At 39.3% G+C, this 27,759-nt stretch overlaps 1 protein-coding gene across 1 annotated transcript in view; it reads right to left on the bottom strand.

The window, feature by feature from the left end:
- SSPN (sarcospan) overlaps positions 1 to 25,457 on the bottom strand; it is a 42,361-nt gene extending 16,904 nt beyond the window's left edge. The window contains exon 1 of the mRNA XM_081249550.1: positions 24,905 to 25,457. Within this exon, the coding sequence (XP_081105676.1) occupies positions 24,905 to 25,183 (279 nt within the window). The 5' untranslated portion in view covers positions 25,184 to 25,457. The remainder of the gene's footprint in view (positions 1 to 24,904) is intronic.
- Between the last annotated feature and the right edge of the window lie 2,302 nt (positions 25,458 to 27,759).

The following is a 27,759-nucleotide window of genomic DNA, read 5'->3' as shown; positions in this document are numbered from 1 at the left end:
AATCTGTTTAGCAAGAAGAGAAACCTAAGTCGCAAACTCCACATTCTGTCTAAAGATGTTCTTTGTCTGCTCAGAGTGAAGACTGCATTCTCTCTTGAGAGTTAGAAAGTTAAGCAGAGTTGAAATGTTCTCTGAATGTTAAATCCATTTCTAGATGTTCGAGTCCTGAGTCTTGTCACACTTTGTATTATTCCTGCAGTGGTACCTTTTGAGGATCAGCTTATTATGAATAAAAAGTGAATGGTGGGGGCTTCCCTGGTGGCGCAGTGGTTGAGAGTCCACCTGCCGATGCAGGGGACATGGGTTCGTGCCCCGGTCCGGGAGGATCCCAAGTGCCGCGGAGCGGCTGGGCTCGTGAGCCATGGCCGCTGAGCCTGCGCGTCCCGGAGCCTGTGCTTCGCGGCGGGAGAGGCCACGGCAGTGAGAGGCCCGCGTACCGCAAAAAAAAAAAAAAGTGAATGGTGGATGGACCCGGGTCTTGGAGATTTACCTACATATCATTTTTTTCCTTTTCATTTTGGCACAGCTAGAAGGTATCACCCTAAAACATTTTGTGAGAATGCGAATTATTGGTATTTACTTCGCTCCGTGTCATATTTATATTCTGGTCTTGTGACATTCACACAACCTCCAATTTATTTGTTTTCTTTTTGTTGTTGACAGAGCTGCTTGACAGGGCTATCTGGAGAATACAACCTCCCCTGTCAAATGTCTTTCAAGGTTTCTCTCCTCCTTCCATCCCCCCCTTTCATTTGTGTACCTGAAATGTGACTCTATTTCTGTTAGTTAATCAATGTTCACCTTTGTATTTAAAGTGCTTTATTTCAGTCAATATAGTAACAAGATGAACTCTCCTCTCATATTTGCACAGCCAATTGATCAACAAGAGATGTAGCAGAACTGTACCTATTTCTCTAGATATTTCTTAAGAGAATTTCTATGGGTTTTCACCTATTTAATAGAATTTAAGGTAGAGTATTAGAAATAATTTTCAACAAAAGATATATTGCAATATATCAAATGAATGCAGTCTCACTCAGGAGAATTGCTTATTAATACATAGTTTATCAGAGATTTAAATAATATACAAAAGAACATTTCATGAGAATCTATTAAAGGATGTTTATTGGATCAAGACTTCAGAAGGATGGGTTAGAATATTTTAGCATAACTTAAGCATTTTTACTAGATTCTCATTGCCACTGCCTCTGGTAAGACAATGTTTAAGCTAGTGGTTCAGAATTACTTGGAGGGCTTGGTGAAAACTTCCTTATCTCCAGAATTTCTGATCCAATAGGTCAGGGGTGGAGACCGAGAATTTGCATTTCTAATAAATAAGGCCACACTTTGAGAACCACTAGTCTAAGCTAAAAACATAGTCTTCTAAATGCTGACGCCTGGTATGGGTTAGGGGTTAGGAGTTATACACTGACTAGTGGAGTTTCCTATAGAAGAGTTGTTTATTACAAGTAATAATGGGGTGTAACAACAATAGTTTCCCCATAAATAAATTTAGTCATGGCTATTGTAGCAAAATTCCTTAAAATTGGAGGGAAAAAATCCTTCGTCTTCATCACTTCTTAAATATGACCTCATTCTAGAGCCCGTGGCCTCAGCGAGTGTGGTTGATGGTTTGGGAGCATCTCTAAATCATCGCTTAGTGTGATGTGGCACTCTGCTACTGTTGACAGGAAAAGCCCCCTCCACTGCAAGCCAAAGCAAAGCAATCATCCAAAACTGGACCATCTCTCCATCGGTGTGCTGGTAAACGTTTAACAACCAGCTGTACGGGTGGGAGGTGCTATTTGTAGCACTTGCTAATTTCCATGGTATAAATACTTCTACCAGTGCTGCTTTCAAGCTACCGATGTGAAGTCACTGAACACGGGGCTGGGAAGAGATGTGCACAATCAGCTTTCACGAGCCCATCAGAGGTGCCCTAGGCACCCCGCACCCCTACCACACTGTCTGCCTATTGGAGTCCCTCGTCTTATTTTAGAAGCATCTGGTTACCAAGTGGGATTAGTTTGTAACTACAGCATAAAGTTGGGCACATGACTCTTTATTAGTTGTTTGGAATCCCTGAAACCAGCCTACAGAATCAGTATAAAGGTGCAGGGGAGTGAGCCAGGGAGAAATCCTAATACTCATTTCCTAATTTGTGAAAATGGAGTAAGAATCATAGCAACATAATCTTTGAGATCTTGTTTTTCATGGCCACCCCAGTGAAGGTGTCACTGCCCAGCTGAGTCGAGCTCAACAACTTTTATTGTGGTAGGCACTAGGAATATGCAGAATAAGATATGGTCATTGTTCTTTAGAAATTTACAGTTTAAGCCCCACTTTGCAGAGAAACTGAAGCACAGGAAAATGGATTGCCATGGGTAATGCCATCTGACCAGGCTAGGCCAGGTGTAAAAATGGGCAGCCCACAGCAGCTCATTCAAATCCCTCCTTCCTCATCAAAATTTATCATGCTTTCTATAACGTAAGGGACATTGAATCAACTGTGATTTTTTTTCCCTGCTGTGCATTACTTTTTAAAGACAACAAAAAGTTTGGTGTTAATCAGATAGGATTTAAATATGGTAGAATGATGAAGTCATCCCTCCCCACATTTATTATTATTATTATTATTATTTTAAATTGCATTTTAAGGTAAAAGCAAGATAATAGGATTAAAAAATACTCTAATCAGATGAGGTAAGAAAGGTAAAAATAACTCTCAAAAGCATGAAACATCAAGTAACAGTTCATTCAACCGGTGGTTACTGCTTCTTTAGTTTTGTTAAAACCAAGTCTAGAACTACAGTCAAGGAGACAGTGTTGCATAGTGGAAAAAATGTGGGCTTTAGAACCTGAATCTTGACCTGCTGCTTTACTAGCTAAATGATCTGGGACAAAGCAATTTAATTCTTCTTAGCCTTGGTTTCCTTATCTATGAAATGGAAACAATAATGCCTTCTTTTGATGGTTAATTCAAGGATTAATGATAATGCAAGTAAAGGGTGTAGTATAATACCTTAACAAATAGCTGGAGAATAACTGGTAGTGATTACTACCATAATTATTATTGCAATTAGAGTCACTCATACATTTATTACAGTAGGCCAAATTTAGAGTATATTTCAGGGGTCAGAAATGTATTACCAACTTAAGCAGGTTAGGAATTGATAACACACATACTGTCTTGGTTACAAATATCACATAGTCTACTTTTTATTAGCACCAATGGATACTTGGTGTGGTCTTTATATTTATGTAAGAAAAACGAATTAACAAGTCTAGATGGTTTGACATTTTAATGCTAATATTGAGCAGTTTTACGTGCCAGGCATTAAACTAAGCTCTCTTTGTAAATTATCCCATTTGGTCTTCATAAAAATCCTTGACGTAGTCGCTGTTAATAGCCCATTTTATAGATGATGAAACTAAAGCTTAGAAAGGTTTTATGCTCGAGGTCACATAGCAAATACAGAACTCTAAGCTGTACGTGTCCAAGTACAGATCCTGGCTCTTAACCATTATACATCCCGGTCGACTCCCTGGAGGAATCTGGACAGCCCTATAAGTGAAGTGAGAACTGCAGAAATTTGGATAACTTTCCATTATCTGCTCCTCTCCTGTGTGGGATGGCAGGAAGCCCTGGTCCTGAGGTATCATGCGAAGACCAGTCTTTGAGATCCAGACACTGTCCAAGCTGAGGGAATGGGACACAGCCTTTGAGACTCAGTCTCATCATGTATAAAATAGAAAAAATAATACTTTATAATTTAAGGATCATAAGTAATGTGTCTGAAATGGTAGTAGGTATTATTTTTTCCATCTCATATGACCTCAGACTGTGCTAGTACAACTTACTCTGAAATTTGAGCTGAAATGAGTAATATATATAAATGTAGCCCTCTTTCACATCTTAGAAATAATCTCATTCTCTTCATTTAAAAAGTTTTCAGGGCTTCCCTGGTGGCGCAGTGGTTGCGAGTCCGCCTGCCGATGCAGGGGACACGGGTTCGTGCCCCGGTCTGGGAGGATCCCATATGCCGTGGAGCATCTAGGCCCGTGAGCCATGGCCACTGAGCCTGCATGTCCGGAGCCTGTGCTCCGCCACGGGAGAGGCCACAACAGTGAGAGGCCCGCGTACCGCAAAAAAAAAAAAAAAAAAAAGTTTTCATTGTGTATCTACCATGTGCCAGAAACTCTTTGAGACTCTGGAGATACCACAGTTGACAGAAGAGACAAAAGTCGCTGCCTTGATAGCACCAATGCTTTAAAGTAGAGAGGCAGACCATAAACAAATGAATAAGTAGAAATATAATGTATCAGTCGTTGAGAAGAGTTATGGAGAGCATAGCACTTACCATCATAGCTTCTTTTTCACGCAAACATGACATATAGTAAATAGCAAAATACAAACAATAAATCCTTAAGGTGATATGTTCTCCCTAAAAATTGAATTGGTAATCCTAGCAACCCCTTAAGAAAAGATGATAGATTCAAGATAGTTTCTTATGAGAACCTTGTTGATTGTTATTCCAACAACACATATCCACTATAAGCTGTCTAAGACCTCACAGGCTCTAAAAAAGAGAACACATCTGTGACCCCAGAGAAGGGGCAACAGAGGGTAACTACAGAAATGTTTACAGCAAAATGGGCTGCATCCAAAGGATAGAAACTGGGGCAGTATATCTTAGCTCTGGATCTGACAGACCTAGGTTCAGAACCCACCTCCACCACTTTTTTGCTTTTGGCCTTGGACAAGTTAACCTCTTTGAGCCTCAGTTTCATCATCTGTGGGATGATAACCACAGTGCCTACTTCATAAATTGCTGGGAAGATTATATAAGACAGCATGTGTAGAAGGCTTATTATAGTACCAGCACATATGAAGCAGTCAATACTAATTTGTCAAATAAATGAATCCATTCATTGAGAGACTTGGGCTACTTTTTTTTTTTTTTTTTTTTTTTTTGCGGTACGTGGGCCTCTCACTGTTGTGTCCTCTCCCGTTGCGGAGCACAGGCTCAGGACATGCAGGCTCAGTGGCCATGGCTCGTGGGCCCAGCCGCTCCATGGCATGTGGGATCTTCCCGGTCCGGGGCACGAACCCGTGTCCCCTGCATCGGCAGGCGGACTCTCAACTGCGCCACCAGGGAAGTTGGGCTACTTTTGCTTTCATAGCAAGGACCCACTTTTCAAAAATCTCTCTAATAATGTTAACATAAACAGTTTTCAAACACCTGAGAGTTATAAAACATCTTTTTCTGCGTCTTTTCCTTTCTGCTACAAGACTGTTTATTATCTACTACTCAGGAAATGCCAATCTTGGTAAACATACCAAGCTGTATATGTTTCTCTGATAACACTATTGTTGCTTTACAAAGATAAGCATTTAATTTCTGAAAACAAAATGCCATTCAGCTAAAAATATTTTCTATCCATAACAGATCCAAAATTAATATTACTTTTTTTTAAAAAGTGAAATTGTTTCAGCCAAACTTAGTGCACAGATATTAATAGGAAGTTCCAAAAGTGATAGGCATGTAAAAGTAAAGGTTCCAAATCAACCAGAGTTTATGGCAGAATTGAACATCAGGATGAGAGAGTAACGTACTTATGGTCAATTAATCTACAACAAAAGAGGCAAGAATATACAATGGAGAAAAGACAGTCTTTTCAATAAGTGGTGCCGGGAAAACTGGACAGCTACATGTAAAAGAATGAAATTAGAACACTCCCTAACACCATATACAAAAATAAACTGAAAATGGATTAAAGACCTAAATGTAAGACCAGAAACCATAAAACTCCCAGAGGAAAACATAGGCAGAACACTCTGACATAAACTGTAGCAATATTTTTTTGGATCTGTCTCCTAAAACAAAGGAAATAAAAGCAAAAATGAACAAATGGCACCTAATCAAACTTAAAAGCTTTTGCACAACGAAGAAACCATTTACAAAATGAAAAGACAACCTGCTTAATGGGAGAAAATATTTGCAAATGATACGGTGGATAAGGGGTTAATATCCAAAATACATGAACAGCTCATACAACTTAACATCAAAAAAAACAAACAACCCGATCAAAAAATGGACAGAAGACCTGAATAGACATTTTTCCAAAGAGGAAATGCAGATGGCCAACAGGGACATAAGAAGATGCTTAACATTGCTAATTATTAGGGAAATGCAAATCAAAACCACAATGATATATCACCTCACAACTGTCAGAATGGCTGTCATCAAAGAGAACACAGATAACAAATGTTGGCAAGGATGTAGAGAAAAGGGAACCCTCCTACACTGCCGGTGGGAATGTAAATTGGTGCAGCCACTGTGGAAAACAGTATGGAGGTTTCTCAAAAAACTAAAAATAGAACTACCACGTGATCCAGCAATTCCACTCCGGGGTATATATACATGAAAAAAACAAAAACACTAATTTGAAAAGATACATGCACCCCAGTGTTCACAGCAGCATTAAATACAATTGCCAAGATATGGAAGCAACCTAAGTGTCCATCAACAGATGAAAGGTTAAAGAAGATGTGAGATATATATATATATATATATATATATATATATATATATATATATATATACACACACACACACACACACACAATGGAATACTACTCAGCCATAAAAAAGAATGAAGGTTTGTCATTTGCAGCAACATGGATGGGCTTGGAGGGTATTATGCTAGGTGAAATAAGTCAGACAGGGAAAGACAAATACTATATGATAATCACTTATATGTGGAATCTAAATACAACAAACTAGTGAATATAACAAAAAGGAAGCAGACTCACAGATATAGAGAACAAACTACTGGTCACCAGTGGCGAGGCGGGGAGGGGACAATCTAGGGGTAGGGGATTAAGATGTACACACTATTATGTATAAAATCAGCTACAAGGATATATTGTACAATACAGGGAATATAGCCAATATTTTATAAAAACTATAACCTTTAAAAGTTGTGAATCACTATTTTGTACACCTGTAACTTACATAATATTGTACAGCACCTATACTTCAATAAAAATAAATTTCAACAAGAAAAAAAAAAGATGAGGGGTAAACTGCAACTATCTGTCTCTAAACACTACGAACATCAGTATAAGCATTAAAGCCTAGAACACTAATCATAATTTTGAAAAAATGTTTCCCCTTGGTTTTTATTAAACTAAGCTCAAAATAGCAGCTTCTTTTCTACTACAAATAAAACTACAGCTAGCAACAACTTTTTATAGATAGTAAGTTTTGCTAAGGAGTGTTTTATTTGGCCTATAATATATTAGGAAGATATTCAATGCCTTTCCATCTGCCTTAGGAATCTACAACTGCAGAGCTTCATTGCTCTACTTTTTCTATTTTTATTTTTCCATTAGAGTAAAAGTTGCCAATGAAGAGCTGTAGTACAGAAATACTCTCTTCACCTAAGGGTTAAATTCCGCCTGGCCCAGGAAGAGTTTGGGTTATGACATACATCCCCATCTGTGCATTTCTACATATTTCTTGGAGGGAACAATTTGGAATCTTTAGTTTGCAAGTTAAGATGATTTTTTAAAGAAGCTGGTAGAGATCCAGGTCAAAATTTCTCAGCCAAAAGGTAATTCTAGATGACAAATTCTCTCACAGAAAATTATTTCTGCAGAGTCTAAAGAGAAAAGACACTTGCTGAACCACACCTAAGTTGAGCTCATCTATAACATCCCCTCAATCTTTTTCTTCTCCTTTGTTATTATCATTGTCCTTTTGCCTGAGGAGTTGATACCTGACAGATCTATGTCTCATTACTGTAACTCTATGGACTTTTCATATATGAGTATGTAAAGACATTCCAACTGAATCAAAATTAATGATTTATGTGCTAATTAATTAAATTAAAAAACAAAAGCAGGCCTATCGTCACCTAGAACTTTCTTAAATCTAGATCACTTTGGAAAATAAATTGTAGAAATAAAATTTCTAAGAACTTATAAGGCAACTTCAGGAACTTCAGGAAATTATTACTCATGCAATTGCCAGCAGCAGAGAATGGACTCACCTGCTTTGCTGTGACAAAAGTTCTGATTGGTTGGTCAAGAAGTATGGAGTGTTAAGCACTTACTTACCAGACCGACGTCCTTTGTTTGGTAAAATACAGCCTTTCTCATTCCAAGTGGTGGGTTTTATCATGATTTGAAACTATCCAATAACCAGAATTTTATATCTATATCTTTATTGTGATATGAATATAGCTATATATCTTTATATATAATCTATCTTTACATATAGAAAGATTATATATGTATAATTCATGATATATAGAAAGATAGACTTTATATATGTATTTAAAAATTTTTTTTAACCAATGTTGCATTGTACTTTGCATTGCTGTGTAGTTTAGGCAGATCTGTTGTACAAACACAAAAAGAGTGCAAAGGACAAAGTGACTGCCCGATTTCTTAGCACACATTGTGTTTTGCAGATGTTCACTTATACCTCCTATGTTGCTTTAGACGATACTAGAAAACTATCCTGATGGAACTGATAAAAAGGAGCTGGAACTTGTGACCAGCGGCTGGATGAAGGGAGCCTGAATCTCTTAAATCCTATGGATATAGTGTGCTTTCCTTGATGTTCCTGCCAAAATAAGGCTGGAAAGCTAAGGAGATCTGCAAGAGATGGGCCAGCACAAAGTTGCTACAATTCCTATGTTTCCAAAACCTTGCTTGAAAACGATTGCAAATAGCTCATAATTTTAAAACAATGAATCTCACAACTGAGTGTTTCATCAAATCACTTACAGAAAACAGAGAGAAAAATCCGACAACTATCCTAGTGCGTGACTTATCGTGCAGACATTCAAGTAGAATCCCTTTAGTTTGGGGGCTTCCCTGATGGCGCAGTGGTTGAGAATCTGCCTGCTAATGCAGGGGACACGGGTTCGAGCCCTGGTCTGGGAGGATCCCACATGCCACGGAGCCACTAGGCCTGTGAGCCACAACTACTGAGCCTGCGCATCTGGAGCCTGTGCTCGGCAACAAGAGAGTGGCCCCCGCTTGCCTCAACTAGAGAAAGCCCTCGCACAGAAACGAAGACCCAACGCAGCCAAAAAATAAATAAATTAATTAATAAACTCCTTTAGTTTGGGTTTTACTTTAATATTACAATGCAGATTTGCATATCTATGCTAAGATACATATTTTATAGGAGCTGCTGGGAATTTTGCAGTTACACTCTCAAAAGACTGAATTAGCACAAACAAAAGAATTGTGGAGCAATGAAGTTGGTTATGGATAAAAATTGGGCTTAATAGTCATAGGACAAGAATTGTGCCTTCGAGCTAAAATGTCCCTTTACTTCTTTATCATCCTGGTATAGTACTCTTCCTTCAACCATTTTGAATCCAGTAATATTCATTCTTCAAACTCTGCTCACAGATCTTCTCTACCCAGAAAGGGTACCCTTTTTGCATTACCCACTTTGTATACATTAGCTCATTTATTCCCTAAAACAGTGAAATAAGAAAAAAAATTTACCTCATTTTATAGAACACTGTCACTTAGAGAGGTTAAGAAACTTTCAAGTTGATCCAAAGAAGATGTTTTAAAGCATCAAGAGGTTCCATTTCTGCATAATATTAAGGACTAAATTATATGAAACTCTTCTCCCAAAAAACACTTTCAAATGCACTGAGCTTCTATAGGCTAAGGGTGGAACCAAGCCCATGGCATAAATGTAGGCCCCTAAGTGGCTACACCCTTAAACAGCTATACCCTAAATGGCTACTAGAAAATAATTAATCCACTAGCACTAGAATTTATCAAGAAACTTGTTCTGTCTCAGCTGATGAGGTGGGGTAGAGGTTTTGAGAGTTTTCTGCTACTTGCACAGTCCTGGCAACTACGAAGATGAGAAAGTAGAAAGTAACATGAAAGTGATCCTGAAAAAAAAAACAACTGTTTTTTCCAACAAATAAATTGTAAGAGGGAGAGAGAGAGAGAGGGAAGAGAGAAAAGGTAAATCTTTGAGAAAAGGAGATATAAGAAATACATTAACCAATTGCAGTTTGTGGATCTTACTGGGATCCTTATTTTGACAAACTGTGAGGAAATATTCATGAGTTAATCATGAATATTTGAACTCTGATTTGAACCTATTAAGAAATTGTTAGCTTGTTAGATGTGATTGCTATTTTGATTATTTTTTAGTCTTCATCTTTTGACTTACATAGTGAAATATTTATAGATGAAATGATATAATATCCAGGCTTTACATCAAAATAATCCAGTGTGTGGTGTGTGAGTATGGAAGGAGTACAGGAATATACAAATGAAGCAACACTGATCATCACTTAATAATTATTGAAGCTGAGTGATGGGACCATAGGCATTCATTGTACTATTTTATCTACTTTTGAGTATGCTTGAAATTTTCCCTAATAAATAGGTAAATTTAAGAAAAGGTGGCTCTTGGATCACGATACCATTGGGACACTTGGCAAGACAAATCATCTGGAAGGGTTACATCCTCAAATAGCCCACACCGAATTATCACATATAAATCCTCTTAGAAAATGAACTCACAGACTAATTACAGCAAACATATGAAAAATCAATTCATTAGTGAAGGCCAGCACTCACACGCATATAAGTTTGTATGCATGTACACACACACATTCTCTCTCTCTCTCTCAGAATTAAAGCCACATGAAATTCAAATAGCAGAACTAACAAATAGAGCCTATAAAAGTACATTCAATATATAACTATATTATTTGTTTACAAAATGATTTTATATTATATATGTGATTTGTAACTATTTTTTTACATAACCATCTACTGTGAACATATTTGAATAAATAACTAAACAGATTAAAAAGTACATTCAGGGCTTCCCTGGTGGCGCAGTGGTTGAGAGTCCACCTGCCGATGCAGGGGACACGGGTTCGTGCCCCGGTCTGGGAAGATCCCACATGCCGCAGAGCGGCTAGGCCCGTGAGCCATGGCCGCTGAGCCTGTGCGTCCAGAGCCTGTGCTCCGCAACAGGAGAGGCCACAACTGTGAGAGGCCCGCGTACCGCAAAAAAAAAAACAAAAAAAAAACAAAAAACAAGTCTTGGACAAGTAACAGGCAGATTAAAGTCAACTGAAAAGGGGAATAGTAAACTAGAAGGTATATCTGAGGAAATAACCTAAAATACAGCACAGAGAGACACAGGGAGATGAAACATAATAGAGGGACTTCCCTGGTGGCACAGTTGTTACGACTCCACGCTCTCACTGCAGGGGACCTGGGTTCGATCCCTGGTCAGGGAACTAGATCCCACATGCATGCCGCAAATAAGAGTTCACATGCCACAACTGAGGAGCTGGCAAGCCGCAACTAAGGAGCCCGCCTGTCGCAACTAAGACCCAGCACAACCAAATAAATAAATAAAATAAATATTTTTAAAAAAAGAAAAGAAACATAATAGAGAGGTTGAGAAATAAGGAAAATAAAACAAGAATGTCCAAACATACGTCTGATAGCAGTTCCAGGCAAAGTGACTAAAGAGAAGAGGGAAACAATACTTAGAAAAACTAAACAATGGCTGAATTTTTTTCAAAATTGATGAAAGACACAAAAATCTTAGATTCAGGAAACATATAATCAAATCCACATGTAGGCACATTGTAGCTAAACTACAGCACCCTCAAAAAAAAAAAAAAAGAAAAGCAGAAAAGCAACCAGAGGAAAGAGGCATGTTATCTATAAAGGAAAAACAACTAGATATTTACCAAACTGCTTAGCAGCAATAACTGAAGTCAGGAGACAATGGAATGATATATTTTTTTAATGGGAGAAAATAGCTACTAACCTAAGACTAAAGAAATACTTTATAATCATTATCTTGTATGTAGTTATTAAGTAGATTAAAAATGTTTAATGAAAATGGGAAGAAAACAAGGAGAAATAGATTCATCTAATGTTGGGAAATCTGAATACACATCTCTCAGTAATCTTTAGATCAAGCTGAAAAATACTAGTAAGGATGTAGAAAATTAAACAACCTGATTAAAAAGCTTGATTTTTAAATTGAATACAGAACTGTAAATTTCAAAATGAGAGAATCCACATTTTTTTTCCAAGCATAAATGGAATGTTTATAAAAATTAGTCACATACTAGATCACAAAGTAAGTCTCATATAATATCAAAGAATTGATAGTATGAAAAGCACATGAACCGAGTACAAAGCAATTCAGTTGACATCAATAATCAAAAGATAAGCAAAAAGGACATTAGAGAAAACTCAAATAACTGGTGAGGTATTCTTTGCTTGCATAGAAGGTACAAACTGAATGAAAATACCAAAAGTATTTTTTTTGGAACTTGAGAAGCCAATGCTAAAATATATAGAATTTATATTCTTCCCTGGCAGTCTAGTGGTTAAGACTTCGCCTTCCAGGGCAGAGGGTATGGGGAAGATAGGGGTCGGGGGGGTGAGCTGCTTATGCCATCACCTTTATAACAAGATGCATTATAGTGCTATTTTAATGCAGACAGTGTGATATCAGCAGAGTTACAGACAAAACAATGGGATTGAAGAGGATCACAGACACACTCCTCAAATCTAATATGGAAACTTGATAGACGATAAATCGAAATAGAAGATCAGTGTGAAAGTACTGATTATTTATGGTACTAAGACAATTAACACTCCAAAAATAAAATATGGACATTATCTCACATCCATATGCCAAAAGTAGACCACTTAGATTAAAGATATAAATACAAAAGCAAACCTTCAACATGTCAGAAAACAATATAGAAAAATATCTTTTTGACCTCGGAGTAGGGGGAGATTTCTTTAAAATATATCAAAGCATATACCATAAAAAGATTAATATAGGTAAATACATTAAAATTAAATCTTTTCCTCAACAAAGCCACCATAAACAAAAGTAAAAGACATGATACCACCTAGGAGAAGATATTTGCAGTACCTAAAACCACAAAGGCTAAGTAATAAAGATAATAAATCTTATAAATCAATAAGTAGGAGAAAAACAACTCATAGAAAACATTTGTTGAATAAATAAAGGATAGAAAACATAATTAAATGGTCAATAAACATATATGTTCAACTCCATCAGTAATCAGAAAAATATAAATTAAAATAAGATATCATTGCATACAAATAAGATAGGCAAAAACTAAAATTGCCTGCTACTTGGCCATAAGAAATAATGAAAATTTGCCACTTGCAGCAACATGGATGGACTTGAAGGGCATTATGCTAAGTGAAATAAGTCAAACAGAGAAAGACAAAGGACAAATACTGTATGATATCACTTATATGTGGAATCTAAAAAATACAACAAACTAATGAATATAACAAAAAAGAAGCAGAGGGCTTCCCTGGTGGCGCAGTGGTTGAGAGTCCGCCTGCCGATGCAGGGGACACGGGTTCGTGCCCCGGTCTGGGAAGATCCCACATGCCGCAGAGTGGCTGGGCCCGTGAGCCATGGCTGCTGAGCCTGCGCATCCGGAGCCTGTGCTCCGCAAGGGGAGAGGCCACAACAGTGAGAGGCCCACCTACCACAAAAAAAAAAAAAAAAAAAAGAAGCAGAGTCACAGATAGAACAAACTAGTGGTTACCAGTGTGGGGCGAGGGGCAATATGGGAGGGGGTTGGGAGGCACAAACTATTAGGTGTAAGATAGGCTCCAGGATGTATTGTACAACATGGGGAATAGAGCCTTTATTTGGTAATAACTGTAAATGGAAAGTAACCTTTTAAAATTGTATTAAAACTTGTTAATTAAAAAAATAAAAGATTTTTTAAAAATTAAAATTGTCTGACTAACAAAAGTTGGCATACATGTAGATCAGTGGAAATTCTGACTTACTGGAGTGTAGATTTGTACAACTTTGGGTTTGCGGTACTGATTTGGCAATATCTAATAAGTTGAAAATGCCTATATCTTAAGACCCAATCATTCAATTCCTAGGAATATTCCTTTAAAAACTTTGAAATACATGCATAGAGAGCCATGGAATAGAATGTCCATTGTATCACTGTTTGTAATTGCAAGAAAAAAATAATCTTTTGAAAACAACTTAAATTTTCATCAACAGGAGAATGAATAAATTAATTGTATAGTCCTATAATGTAATATAGTATAGCAAAAATGAATGAATGATATCCATGAACTATTATAAATAAATCTCAAAAACAATATTGAAAAACATGATATTATGCTACCATTTATATAAAATTTAAAATATTGAAAATAACATTAATTATTGGTTATGGATATATACATATAAAAAGTATGAAAACATTCATAGGCATGACAGATATCAAATTCAGGATAGTAGATACCTCTGGAGAAGGAGGATGGGGTAGGAGAATATGATTAAGAAAGGAAACAGGTGACTTCAATATATTGCAATGTTTTCTTTCTTAAAAAAATGAAAACAATTATGACAAAATACTAAAACCTGATGAACCTGCTTTACTATTCTGTCTATGCTATTATATACTTAGAAATTTTCATGATTAAAATCATAGGATTGTATAGAATTGCCCATACTTGTTCAAACTCACACAAAAATAAAAATAAAAATCATAACCTAAATTTTTTGAAAATGGTAGATCTGGGATTCTACCCACATGTGTTTTATTCCAAAGTTGAAGCCCCTCCTGCAGTTTCAGGCCCTCTCTCCTTGCCTTTTCTGATCCTCCCCAGACAGGATTAATCACACCTTCCTCTGTGCCACCTTCTTTAGAGCACCAACTTAACACTTGGTTTTTTCAACTGTGTCGTAGCTGGTTGTGTGTGTGTGTGTCCTCTCCCAGACACAGCTCCTGGGGGAAATGAACTTGGCACAGGGAAAGACAGAGGGAGAATGGCTAGATGTGAAAAGTTTCTGTTTTACAAGTAGGTACTCTTTTGTTGATAGGCTTCTGTTCTGTTGCTCATCAACCACCTAACTCACTCTTGTGGTAACTTATCAGAAACTAATCATCAATAGGTTCTATAAGTACCTACTTTTGCAAAATAATCCATTCTCAAAGAATATAAGAGAAACAAAATTGTGTTTCAGCATTTCTCATGAATCAACACGAGGGGTAGAAGTGCTACCTATTTGTGGGAAAAATAAACTATTACAATTCACTTGTTTCACTTAAAAATTTTTCAAGTCCTCAGAAGGGAAAGGAATCTTATAAATGTGGATTTAGCCTACTCCAGAGGTATAGAGATAGGCTGAATTTTATGATTCAGGCATAATTAAGTAGGTTCTCAAGTTAGGTCCCACTTCAGAAATGGTTGTGCAGATAATTCTACGTTAATACTCCTGGGTCCATCTATCTGAAACAGTACAATAAATAGAATTTGATGAAATGGTACAGTATATAGAAATTATACAGTAAATCAATATACATTCAATTATAACAGGAGTGTAAATGAGAGAACCATCCTGTTCAATCTTTAAAAAATATTATCAAGTGGCTTTTCTAATTAAGAGCACTTTTTACCAAAAAAAAAAAAAAAAAAAAAAAAACCACACACACACAAAGGATATAATGGAACATTACGTAATATAGAGTAACATTACTTCTTTAAAAAGTTTTTTGTCCTTCTCATCGCGAGGAGGTTAGTGTCCCCAGGCAGCCTGCAGCCTCTCCCTCATTTCCTCTCTTCCCTTCCATGGCAACATGGGTTAGCTAGACACTGAGCTTTTTGTGATGTGTGTGTGAGGACGGGGAGAAGGGGAACGAGGCTTCAGGGAGGTCTCCAGGTGGAAAATTTTGTGACGCACTAGCTTCAGTGACTGAATGAGTATTTATCGAGGGTTCTCGAACACAATAGTTACGGTCACCCTATGTTCATTTTTAAAATTATGTTTGGTCTCACAGCCCTTAACTCGGATGGAAGCTCTTTCATAGGCATCCCGAACCACTTGTTCATGAAAAGATTATGCGACAAAGCCAACCTGCGTGGGTCGGATCCTTCTGTTTCAGAATCTGAGGAGCGAGCGCAGGAGAGACATGCATAAACTTACTGAACGCGGAACACGCGCACTAAAATGGTTGAATTCTGTCTTTCATCAGTATGCAGTCATGGAGAAGTTAGTCTTCATTGATTATGAAGTGTCCACCTTACGGAGACCTAGTTTGCCCTTTGGCTGCCTCTGATGCTCCACCCCTTTGCTGAGACGGGGAGAGTCGCCCTGTGTTCGTCTCCATAACTGAGCACCCTCCACCCTCCACCAGAAAGGATGAAGGCTGAAATGCTGTTTCCCTTATCTTGGAAAAGCCCCCTTTTATAGCTTTCCTGGAACAGCTAAATGGCACAGGTAATGGCCTGATATGTGTGCCACACCTGATACTTTAGAAGGAAGCTGGTAAGTGTTATGTTTTTCCCTAGCAATAAAGCGAAAATTCTCTCCTTAGTTAGGGTCTAGTTAACACATTAGCAAGTCCCCCTCTTTTCTCCTCACCTGTCATTATCTTCCACACAAGAGAGAGGTCTTGATAACAATGTATCTTAATGGGATTTTAATGGCTCATTACAGTGAATGCTGAATCAAACACTTTCACAACAACAGTTGAGTGGGATGCTGATAAAACAGCATCCTCGAGGTTTCCGCAGCCTCTCCCAGCCAGGGGGAGTTGCTCATTTCTGCAACAACAGAAGCGGCCCCAACCGAACGTCTTCAGCAGAACGTGAGAATGCTTATTTGTGAACAAACCATTTGCTTTCTAACATCCAGTCACTTACCAGCCTTTTGCCAGAGTGAGGAAACACAGCACTGAAACACTCACATTCATGACTGTGTTAGGCAGTGGATGTTGCTTAGCAACCTTAGATCAGAGAGCATCAACTTTAAATATGCTCAAAAATCAAACCAGCGATATTCCAGCACGTCTCTGGAACCATGGCCTTCCTTGCCTTTTGTTTGCTACTCATTTTGGACTCGGATTGGACCAAAAGGTGGCGTATTGGATGGTTCTACTCAGTCTTCTCTAGTTTTTTCCCTCTGGGATGGTTTGGATTTGTGCAGCACTTGTTAAAGTAAAGCAAAGACCCTAGGAATTTTTAGGGTTTTTAAGCTGGACAAACAGGATCAAACGAGAAGCCCTGACGGTGTACCTACGGAGGAGGATCCACCAGCAGCTACATGCTCGTCCTGGAGGCTGTGAGAGCACGAAGCCCCAGGTGGGAGCACCCTCAGGGTTTTATTTTGACCCATTCCACAGAACAAAGAGTGTTCATCTAATTTTCAGAATCATCATCAAAAATGAAAGCATCAGCTGCATATTATAAAGGAGACCTGAGAGCGGGCTTCCCTTGAGTTCCAGAAAGACCAAGCCTGAGATCACTGTTCCCAGAGGCCAGAGGGCTCATCTAATTGCTGAAAATCTGATCATCCGCCACCAGCAGGGCTCAGTCAGCCACCCTCATTTTCTTGCCTCAGAGGCCAAGGTGTCATGTAGCTAGATCCTGATAGCGACTCACTCCAGGAGCGGCCAAGAAAGGCAGAGATTTACTAAATGGTGGGTCCTAAGCCTTAAAGCTAAGGCAACAAATGAAACGCCTAAGCTACCCTTGGAATTGTAGGCACCGGTTAAATCTACTTGATTTTATTTGCACTGAAATTTGACAAAAGAAGCAATCCGTAAATGCATTGAAAACACCCTCCTCCATATGCTTCACTACTGGCATGAGCCTGAGCCACGCCACCCCGCTGCGCTGCCAAGTGTCAGCTTACTGGTTCAGAACCCTCATCAGAAACATTCAGACTTCTAGCTGTTCCATGAAAGCCACAGGGCCTTCCTGAATAAGCTGAGAAACACACTTAAGAATCACTGAGGTGGCTGTACAAATTGATATTCCTCACTGAAAAGGCTATGGATTGAATTATGCACACCCTCCCCCAATTCATATGTTAAAGCCTTAACCCTCAATGTGACTGTGTTTGGAGACAGGGCTTTTAGGAGGTAATTAAGGTTAAATGAGGTTGTAAGGGGGAGGTCCTAATCCTACAGGACTGGTGACCTTAGAAGCAGAGGAAGAGAGCGAGACCCCTCCCTCTCTCCAGGCACATGCACCAAGGAAGGACCACGTGAGCACGTAGTGAGAAGGTGGCCATCTGCAAGTCGGGAAGAGAGCCCCTCACCAGAACCCACCGTACTGGAGCAGACTAAGACAGAAAGGAAAATGTATTTTAGTTATTGCTGTATTGGGAAGCGTACACATATGAATTTTAAAATCTACCAGGGTGATCGAGTGAGCTGCCTCGCTCAGTCATCTAACAGTTACTCCTGCCAAATTTTATCTCAATACACTGAGATCTGAGGTAGCAACCAAACCATCTGAAAGAGGACATGCCTCTGAAATAGGCTTTTATATAGTTTATGCTACAAATACTGTTCCCAACATCCATTTTTTAAAAGATCACCTTCAGCTTATGAACTCATTGTAATAAACCTAGACTTGAATAAACCTAGACTTGAATCCAAGCCTGGATTTTAATGGGCTCTTCTGAGCAGCATTTCTTTAGTTTGCCAGGATCTAAGTCCTAAAACTGAACTGTACTTTGCAGTGAAATGGTATCTAATTAAAGTTTAATGACTAGATTCCATTCCTATCCTACAGCAACATAGAAATATGCACACTGAACTCTTCACATTATCTTGTGTGTATCCTTTAATGTTGATGCCATCCCTTCAGGGTACAACACAGGCAAGTGGACCCAGTTAAAGGACACCCTTAATAGAAATGTCATGGACAAGGTTAATGGGAAGAAAAAGTCGAGAAAATATCCATTTCCTCAGACCAAACTGAAAGTGGACATCATAATGGCAATCTATAAAACTACTGGACCAAATATTAGGGAAACCTATGCCATTGCTTTCTTTGTAGAAGATAAGGATGGTAATATTGGCATCTAGCATTCAGCCACATCAATCCTAATTTGTCCTAATTTATACAAGTTAGGGGAATGCAAAATAAGTCATGTGACTTCTTTCTTTTTTTAGATCCTGTAGTCATTTTATAACATGAAATAAAATATCTCAATAATGTTAACATGTTCTGAATATTTCTGGAACCCAAGGGCCCACAATGGAGTAATAATGCACTCCTTATGATTACCTCTTAGTTCTTTTCAACATTATCAATAAACATAAAATTTTCTATACTGGAAAATACAACTGTATGTCATTTCTCAAACCATAGTTTAAAAATGGATATACATAAGTTCAAACAGAAACTCTAATAATGGCAAATATGGAATAGAGTTTGGTTTAACACACTGGATACCGTTATGTGTCAGGGATAAATAATGGCCCCATGGACACATAATATACTTAAAGAGAATTAATTGCTTTACCTTTTATTTGATTATCCCCAAATTCTATGCACTACTATTTCTACCACAAAAAATAAAACCAAAATGATAATTGTCAATATTAAAAGTTTCTAGAGATTGAATATATCCATAATACAAGTTGAAAAATACCAGAAGCTGTCCCTTCTCCTGTCCCTTCTCCTTTTTTTTTTTTTTTTTTTTTTTTTGCGGTACACGGGCCTCTTACTGCTGTGGCCTCTCCCGTTGCGGAGCACAGGCTCCGGATGCGCAGGCTCAGCGGCCATGGCTCACGGGCCCAGCTGCTCCGCGGCATGTGGGATCTTCCCGGACCGGGGCACGAACCCGTGTCCCCTGCGTCGGCAGGCGGACTCCCAACCACTGCGCCACCAAATTCAAGGATAATTTCCTCATTGTATAAGCATTCCCTTGGCCTTTGCATATCTGGCTTAGTATGAAGCTAGAAATAGAAGTGAAAATACATTCTCCTAATGATTCTAAGCATCTAATGATTTTTTCCAACTTTACTTATTCTTTTTAAATTTTTTTTGTTTTATTATTAACTTTACTTATTCTTTTTAAATTTTTTTTGTTTTATTATTAACTTTACTTATTCTTTATTCAGTATTCCTAAAATTCTTTCAGAGAGCATGTCACCAAATTCTTGAATATTCCCTTTTGTGTTCATACACTTATTAAAATTAATTTTTTTCCAAATTAATCCAATTACATTCCATTTCTAGACTTACTACAACTTCATGTACCTATAAGATAATTATCCTCTCATTACTTATTATACGCACTCAGTGGAGACTGAGTTAGGCCATGGGATTATCACTCCTCAGTTCCTAACTATCCTGTGACAGTTGCTATAATCAAAGTTATTTCCCAGTGGCACTAGAGATGCAATTTTAAGTTTTGGAAGCATATTAAAGCCCCAATATGAAAAATAATGTACTACTATGCAATGTGTTCCTAAAAATATAATTCCAGATTAAATTCTCAAATGTCAATATACATATATAGAAAATTGATATCATTTTTTTGCTTCTTGACTTGTTTTAGGGTCTATCCAAAAGCCCAGTGCCAAATCTTTCTCACTTCCAGTTTTTCTTCATAACCATGATCAAATCATTTAGGCAAACCATCATGTCGCAGTCTCTCCACTTATAGATTGCGGATAATAACAAGATCTGTTCCTTACTTGCTATATGTCATATATCTACTTGTGAATTTCAGGGTGTATTCTTTTTTAAAATAAATAAACACCCAATTTCCCCTTCCATTAAGTCAAGATTAAAAATAGATTTAAAAAATCTGAATACACCTGCACTTTGAATTCCTTAGAGTACGTTAACATATGAAAACTGTTATTGAAATTCTTGACAGCACTCTTAATCATTACAGATTCATATGATAAGTTTTATGAATGACATTAAGGAAAGGAAATATTCTTCCCTTTAAGCTCTTTCCTTAAACTTTCTAATGTGATTACTGTAGTATATATCTCAGGGATTTTATTCCAGGGGGATGGGGTATGGGAACAATGGAGCAAGAGTGAGGAAAACTAAAAAAAGCACAGTAAGGCAAATAAATTCCCACTTTCCATGGGAATATTCCCTACAAGGACCAAGAAACTAACAAACAGTAAACATCTCCATTGGGGAAGAGTTTGCTCTTAAATTGACTTCAGATAGAGATGCCAAAGCAAATAAATCACGGTAAGTGAAATACTTTGAAAGGTAAATGGACTTTAACAATATTTGCGTAGGTTAAAATTTTTAATCGCAAGTATTCATTACTGTCAGATAAGATAAGGCCACATGTCCATCAGGATCTCTGGAGATCTCCTCCTTGTATATGATTCATTATTTTTAGACCAATGCCTAGCTCGTCAGACATCCCCAACAAATGTTGCCGAATGAAAAAAATAAGCCAAAGTTCAAACATGTTATGCTTCACCTAAACCAAAATTGTATTAATTTGAGTAAGAAGTAAGTAAAGGACTCAAAGTTCTTAGATTTCTTCAATCCTTACACATTTTTTCATCAATAAGAATTCTGGAATGATGCGCAAACTTGAATGTCTATTCGACCCAGCTACTCAAGCCATTAACAGAATTAAATGCAAACTTCTGTTTCCTAGGATCCCTTGCCCCTAACCAAGTTCATCCTCAAAGACCCTGTTTCAGTTTATGCTGTCCTTGTGGAGTGACTTGCAACCCTTAAGCCATGTAGAAAGAATTTTGAGAGAAGAATGGCACTTTTACAGGTTACGTGGTCTCCAGAGCAGCTCCATTCTTTTTTTTTTTTTTTTCCCTTTACGGGAATCTTTTGTAATTGAAGTAAAAAGACTTCAGTCATGTCTCTGATGGAGGGTGAGAGTCATATTTACAGGTAGGTAAGAAATAACCTATTTGTTTTTCTAAAATTCTTCTGGACATAAAATCTCTGATTAGAGATTACCAATGGCCTTTTTTGTAACTAGAATTTCACTGAATATTCATCAAGCCACCCAGATATTGGTCAAGAAGAAGTTGCCTAAGTAAATTTATCCATATACCTAGATTCTATCATGGGAATGGTGATACCCAAATCCCAAAGTAATGCGATAGCAAACCTTGTAAAATGAAGTAAGTGTCACATGATCAGAGGCAACCAGTATAAACAGAAATAGAAGAGTGAAGCAGGTCAAACTGTCCATGGGGCGGGTGCCTCAGTCTGGGGGCCCTGCTTGAATTCAGCGTAAATTCCGGAAACAGGTTTGACTCTGCATCAGCCTCAGCCTCAGGGATTGACCTGTACTGCTTTGGTCTAACAGGTCTGCTAAATAGGGCAAACTTTCCAGTATCTCCTGGGGGATATACCAGACCAGAATCATTCCACGTCCCTAGGGAAAATGACCCTGAGGAGGCCCTTTTCCCCCCAGTTAATTTTTATAATCCTCCAGAAAGATTCAGAAAGTACTGGACTCATCTAATACCGCTAAGACTGCTAACAGTAACTTGGCTCAGATCAGAGAAAGGTGAGATGGCCAAACTGATAGATTCTTCAGGGTTCAAACTGTTCTGGGAAATGGAGCAAGTCCAAAGTGACTGTTCTGCGTGATTAGAGATAAAATAGAGCCACTGCTACTTCGAAGAGCGCCACTACCAGTGACTGCTCCGCTCATGGCTAAGAAAAAGTGCGAACTCACTGAACGCTTACCAGGAGCCAGCACTGTTCTAAGTATTAGAACATGTATTCATTTCTTTATTCCGCAGGACAACCCTAAGAGAGAGGAATTATTATGACCATTCTGATTTCATCAACGAAGACACAGAAGCCTAGAGAAGTTCAGTAACTTGCCCAAAGTTATTCAGTCAATAATGGCCGGGCGGGAGCTCAACACCAGGTGCAGTGTTTCCGCTTCTGTACTTCACCACCCGGCCTCCCTGCCTTTTCCCTTCCTTGAAAGCTTGGAAGAGCGCCCCAGGACCAACCACAGACAGCCTGAGGAGAACAACAAGCACGGAGTCTGTGGGAGACGGGGACAAGTTGCCTGCAGCTCCGGCCCAGCTGGGCTGAGCTTTTCCTTGCCCAGCTCCTTAGGGCCCCTCCTCTCTTGTCTCAGGCCATCTCCACTAACTGCTTTGCTCTGCATATGCTCTCTGTTGAAAGACAAGATTACAGATATCATCAATACAGATGTCACTACAAGAAAACTTCGAGTGGATCCCAGATTATAACCGAGAAAACTGGAACAAACAGAGAACTGGCTGCAGGTAATGCTCTTTGCACCATATCCAGGGAGATTCCAAGGGCAGTTAGGAGCATGTGATGCTCCTACAAGGAGCTCATGAAATTTCAGAGTTGCAAGGTTTGTACGTTCCTGTCTTAAACATTAAGACAAATTTTCCCCACCTAATTTGCTTTTTTCGTACTGGACTTTTTAAAGTTGAAATAAAGAAAGGTTAGAAAACACATTTGTAAATGATATTCAAAACCACTGAATGAGAAGTTTCGTTCCTTTCTTCTTTGAATTCACCTAGCCTTGAAGAACAGACATTTTTTTCCCTCTGAGTATGTTAACAGTCATTGAAGTGACTAAAATACCCAGTATATCTTAGTGAAAAGCTATTTTTAAAATCACTTGATTTAGAAAACTCCAATCATGATAATTTCATGGGAATTCTCAGTACACAAATTAAAAGTTTTAAATTACTCTGCAAGAATTTGGAGTTCGAATAATCTTAAATAGAAAATACCTGCATCAATGCATACTTAATCAGGTGTTTTTAACATCTGTCCCTGATCCAAAATTATTTTGAGGGTTGTTTCATAAGGTATAGTTCTTGTGGTAATAGCAGTACTGATGCAATGTGAGACTAGGAGCCAGAGGTGCCGATTCTGGTCTCACCTGACTCCACCACTTTTCACCTCTGGGCTTTGAGAATGCCATTTAACTTCTCTTAGCCTGCTTCCTCGTGTCCACAGATGAATAACAGTTCCCACCTCAAAGTGTTGTTTCAGGGACCAAATGAAATAATGCACGTGAAAGAGATTTTAGTAAGCCCGAGGCACTATAATAATAAAATTACAAACTAAATGTGGGAGCAGCATGGCCCAATGAGGAAAACGCAGATGTAGTCTGGTGCTAAAAGGAACCAACTTGGTTGATTTGCCAACTTTGGAAACTCATGACCTTCAGTGGGTTTGCCCTTAGTTCTCTCATTTGAGAAATGGAAGGATAATAACTATCCCATAAGGCTAATGTGGGGATTAGAAATAATACGTGTAAGGCCTCTCTAGCAGGACAGGCCCACAGTAGGTGCTCAATAAATGGCACCCATTTCATATCAGAGAATCCGTTTAATTAAGCCAAGTATGCTGTGTCCAAACACTCAACTCACAACAGCTGAGCGGTGTTCTGCTTCGAACAGTACATCCATTAGCAGAGTCCCAAATAAGGTTCCTGCCACGGCCAGCACCCTGGGTTTATCCCACTTTAGATTCCAGTGGATTAAGGCTGTGTTTGCTGTATTCACATTTCCTGCCTTCAACCACCGTTTTATAAACTTACTACCGGAACCTCAGATTTAAAAAATAAAATCAATTCTACCCAGTGTGGTCACTCCAAGTACAGGAATTTTCCTAACTTGCTTTTACAGGATGAACGTATTCACTTTTTTGCTACTTCTGTAGGGACGAGGGTGCGGTCCGCGGGCGAGGAGAAGGAAAAAGCCGAAGTGAATCTGCTGTTGTTATCGAGGCTGTTCAATGTGACCAAAGTAAGCAGCCTGTGCCTCCCTCCCCAGCTCCAGCGCGTGAGGGTCAGGCCTGTCGGAGGCGGAGGCGTTCGGAGCCACAAGCAGGACAAGGGCACGAGCCCCGCCGCGCCCGGCCCGAGCAGACCCGGGGCGGCGGGCATCGGTCACCAAGCAGAGGGCGAGTTAGAGGCGTGGAGCCGGGGAAGGGCGCATGCAGGTGGGTTAGTGGTAACTCGACCATGCGGCGTGGCATTCCTGTCTGGCAAACGCGCTCAGGCAAAACAGACTCGATGCTTACAATGATCCCAGCCCAAAATGGAGTGTCTCTGACTAGCAGGGAGGAGCTGATGCCGGCCATGAGAAAGCCCACCACGGTCACGGCGACGCCCAGCGCCAGCTGCAGCAGCGCGAGCAGCAGCGGGAACCGGCAGCCGCAGCACCTCCGGGCCTCCTCCTCCCCGCTCTCCTTGGGGGGCCCCGCGCCCCTCTTCGGCCCCATGTCCTCGGGCCCCGCGGCGTCGGCGGCCGGCGGTCCCCCTTGGCTCTGCGCGCCGCGGCCCGGCCGCTCCCTGCCCATGGCGGTTGCGGGGGCGACGGCGAGGGCGGCGCGGGGCGGGCCGCGCTGGCCCTGCTCGGCGAGTTACGGAGGCTGAACAAATATGGCAAACATTTGGAGCGACTCGCCGAGCCTCCGAAGGCCACGGGGAGCCCGCGGCGGCGGGGGAGTCGAGGGGGGTCGCCAACTGCCAACTCGCCGGGCGGGACACAGCGGTCGCCGGATCGGGCAGGGTGGCCCCGCGCCTCCTAAACCCCAGCGCACTTTAGACAGGCTGCGTGTGCGCGCGCGTGTGTGTATGTGTGCGCGCACGTCTGTGTACGCGGCTGTGTGTGTGTGTGTTGTATGTCTCCCACTCCAAACCCCAGGATTTTTTCGGTTTTGTTTTTGTTTTCTGAGAGGTGCAGTGCAAGGCGATGAATGTTTAAATCATTTGAGTTTAATTAGTAGAAAATTTAATCCGAAAGAGGCGTTGCTAGGCTCCAAGCTGTGAAGTTCCAGAAGTTAAATTGTTCTTTATTTTCCAAAAAAGGCATGGGCTCTTTCTTTTTAAATTCTGCGATGCTGCTGACAAATCAAGGTATTTTTCCCATTGAGGTATTTGCTTTTGAAATTACTATTTATACAGATGCTGGGATAATTGGGAACTCTCTCACATGTATTTTTTTTAACATCTTTATTGGAGTATAACTGCCTTACAATGGTGTGTTAGTTTCTGCTGTATAACAAAGTGAATCAGCTATATGTATACATATATCCCCATATCCCCTCCCTCTTGCGTCTCCCTCCCACCCTCCCTATCCCACCCGCCTAGGTGGTCACAAAGCACCGAGCTGATCTCCCTGTGCGATGCAGCTGCTTCCCACAAGCATCTGTTTTATATTTGGTAGTGTATATATGTCAATGCTACTCTCTTACTTCGTCCCAGCTTACCCTTTCCCCTCCCCATGTCCTCAAGTCCATTCTCTAAGTCTGTGTCTTTTTTCCTGTCCTGCCCCTAGGTTCATCAGAACCTTTTTTTTTTAGATTCCATATATATGTGTTAGCATACGGTATTTGTTTTTCTCTTTCTGAATTACTTCACTCTGTATGACAGACTCTAGGTCCATCCACCTCACCACAAATAACTCAATTTCGTTTTTTTATGGCTGACTAATATTCCACTGTGTATATGTGCCACATCTTCTTTATCCATTCATCTGTCGATGGACCCTATTTGTTTTTAAAAGCTCTTTTAATCGTTTATATGAAGTCCCTAACCAGTCTTCGCTAATCACAACAGTGCCTACGGGGATTATTACACACTTTGGATGTGGAGGATTTAACTCAGTCCACGTTTGAGATATTTTTAATGCACCTACAGTGTGCTAGAAAATAAGAATGCTCAAGGTAGATTTGGTCCCTGCCAAAAGTCAGTGAACAAATCAATAAAACCGATTATTCTTATTCCCACATACCTCTCCTCAGTAGCACTTAGAGCAAATTTCAGTGAAACCACTCAGAAATGATTCCATCACTTTAGAGTATTTATATCTACTTTGGTATGGTCATTTTAGCATTGAGAAAGCTTTATTTTAAAAAAATGATGTTGCCAAGATGCTAGGATAAAGCCTACTCCTAGATTGTTTGCTATCAGCGAATTTAAAGAAAATCTAACTCCCTGCTTTGTCTCCAAAGAATTAGAAACTAATTATCATCAGCTCTCCTTGGGTACCTTTGAAGGTATAAAATATATTCTTATTTTATGAACTTCAGTGTTTTCCTTATACCTTCCTTCTGGATCAGTGGAAAAATATGGTCCATGGAATAAATTCAGTAGCTTAAAAAGCAGAAACCAAACCGCACATCCCAGCGCTCCCCCTAGAAGCAGTAGAAACAGCGCTCACTCTCACAAGAGGAGCAAAGGGGCTGAGGAAAGGTCATTGTCAGCTTTGGGGCCATTACACCATTAGGATTTCTAGTGAGAACAGACAAATAATAGCTGGTGTTACATCAAGGTACCCATGTGACTTGTGCCTGATTGAGAACAACCCAAATGGCAAAAGAGAACAATACTTGGTTTTTCTACATAAACCAAGAAAACATTTTGAGGAAGCTGAGTACATGGAAGTAATTATTTGTTCTTACGAATAATATAGCTACCAGTTACTGAGTATCTATCTATTCTGTAACAAGCACATGCTAGGTACTTTACATTCTTGACAGTTACTCGTTGTAATTATAGTTTCTTCTTTTAAAGATGAAAAAATGGAGTAGCAGAATCATTAAGTAGCCAGATCATTGGGCCACTCACCTAGTTAGGGATGAGTGAGGGGAACCAAATGTAAACTCTTGTGGATTACCTGTTTTGTTAGTTACTTCTTGTAGGCAAATAAGTGGATGGACTGATTTAAATCATTTGTGATTTTAAACAATTTAATGATCATAGGTAGTACTTCATATGTCACAGAATTAGCTATTAGCCTTGAATCTAAGAGTATTTGAGTACTTTACAAAAATATCTTGATCTACCACCATAATGTATGTGATAGTTGACTGAGACTGTTATTTCTGTTAATAATTTATAGCTAGATACAAGCTCTATTTGCTGACCATAC

Source organism: Mesoplodon bidens, assembly GCF_964165515.1.
Source record: "Mesoplodon bidens genome assembly, chromosome: 11".
Taxonomy (NCBI): domain Eukaryota; kingdom Metazoa; phylum Chordata; class Mammalia; order Artiodactyla; family Ziphiidae; genus Mesoplodon; species Mesoplodon bidens.
The sequence above is the reverse complement of the archived record's forward strand: the minus strand, read 5'-3'. Positions and strand labels throughout refer to the sequence as shown.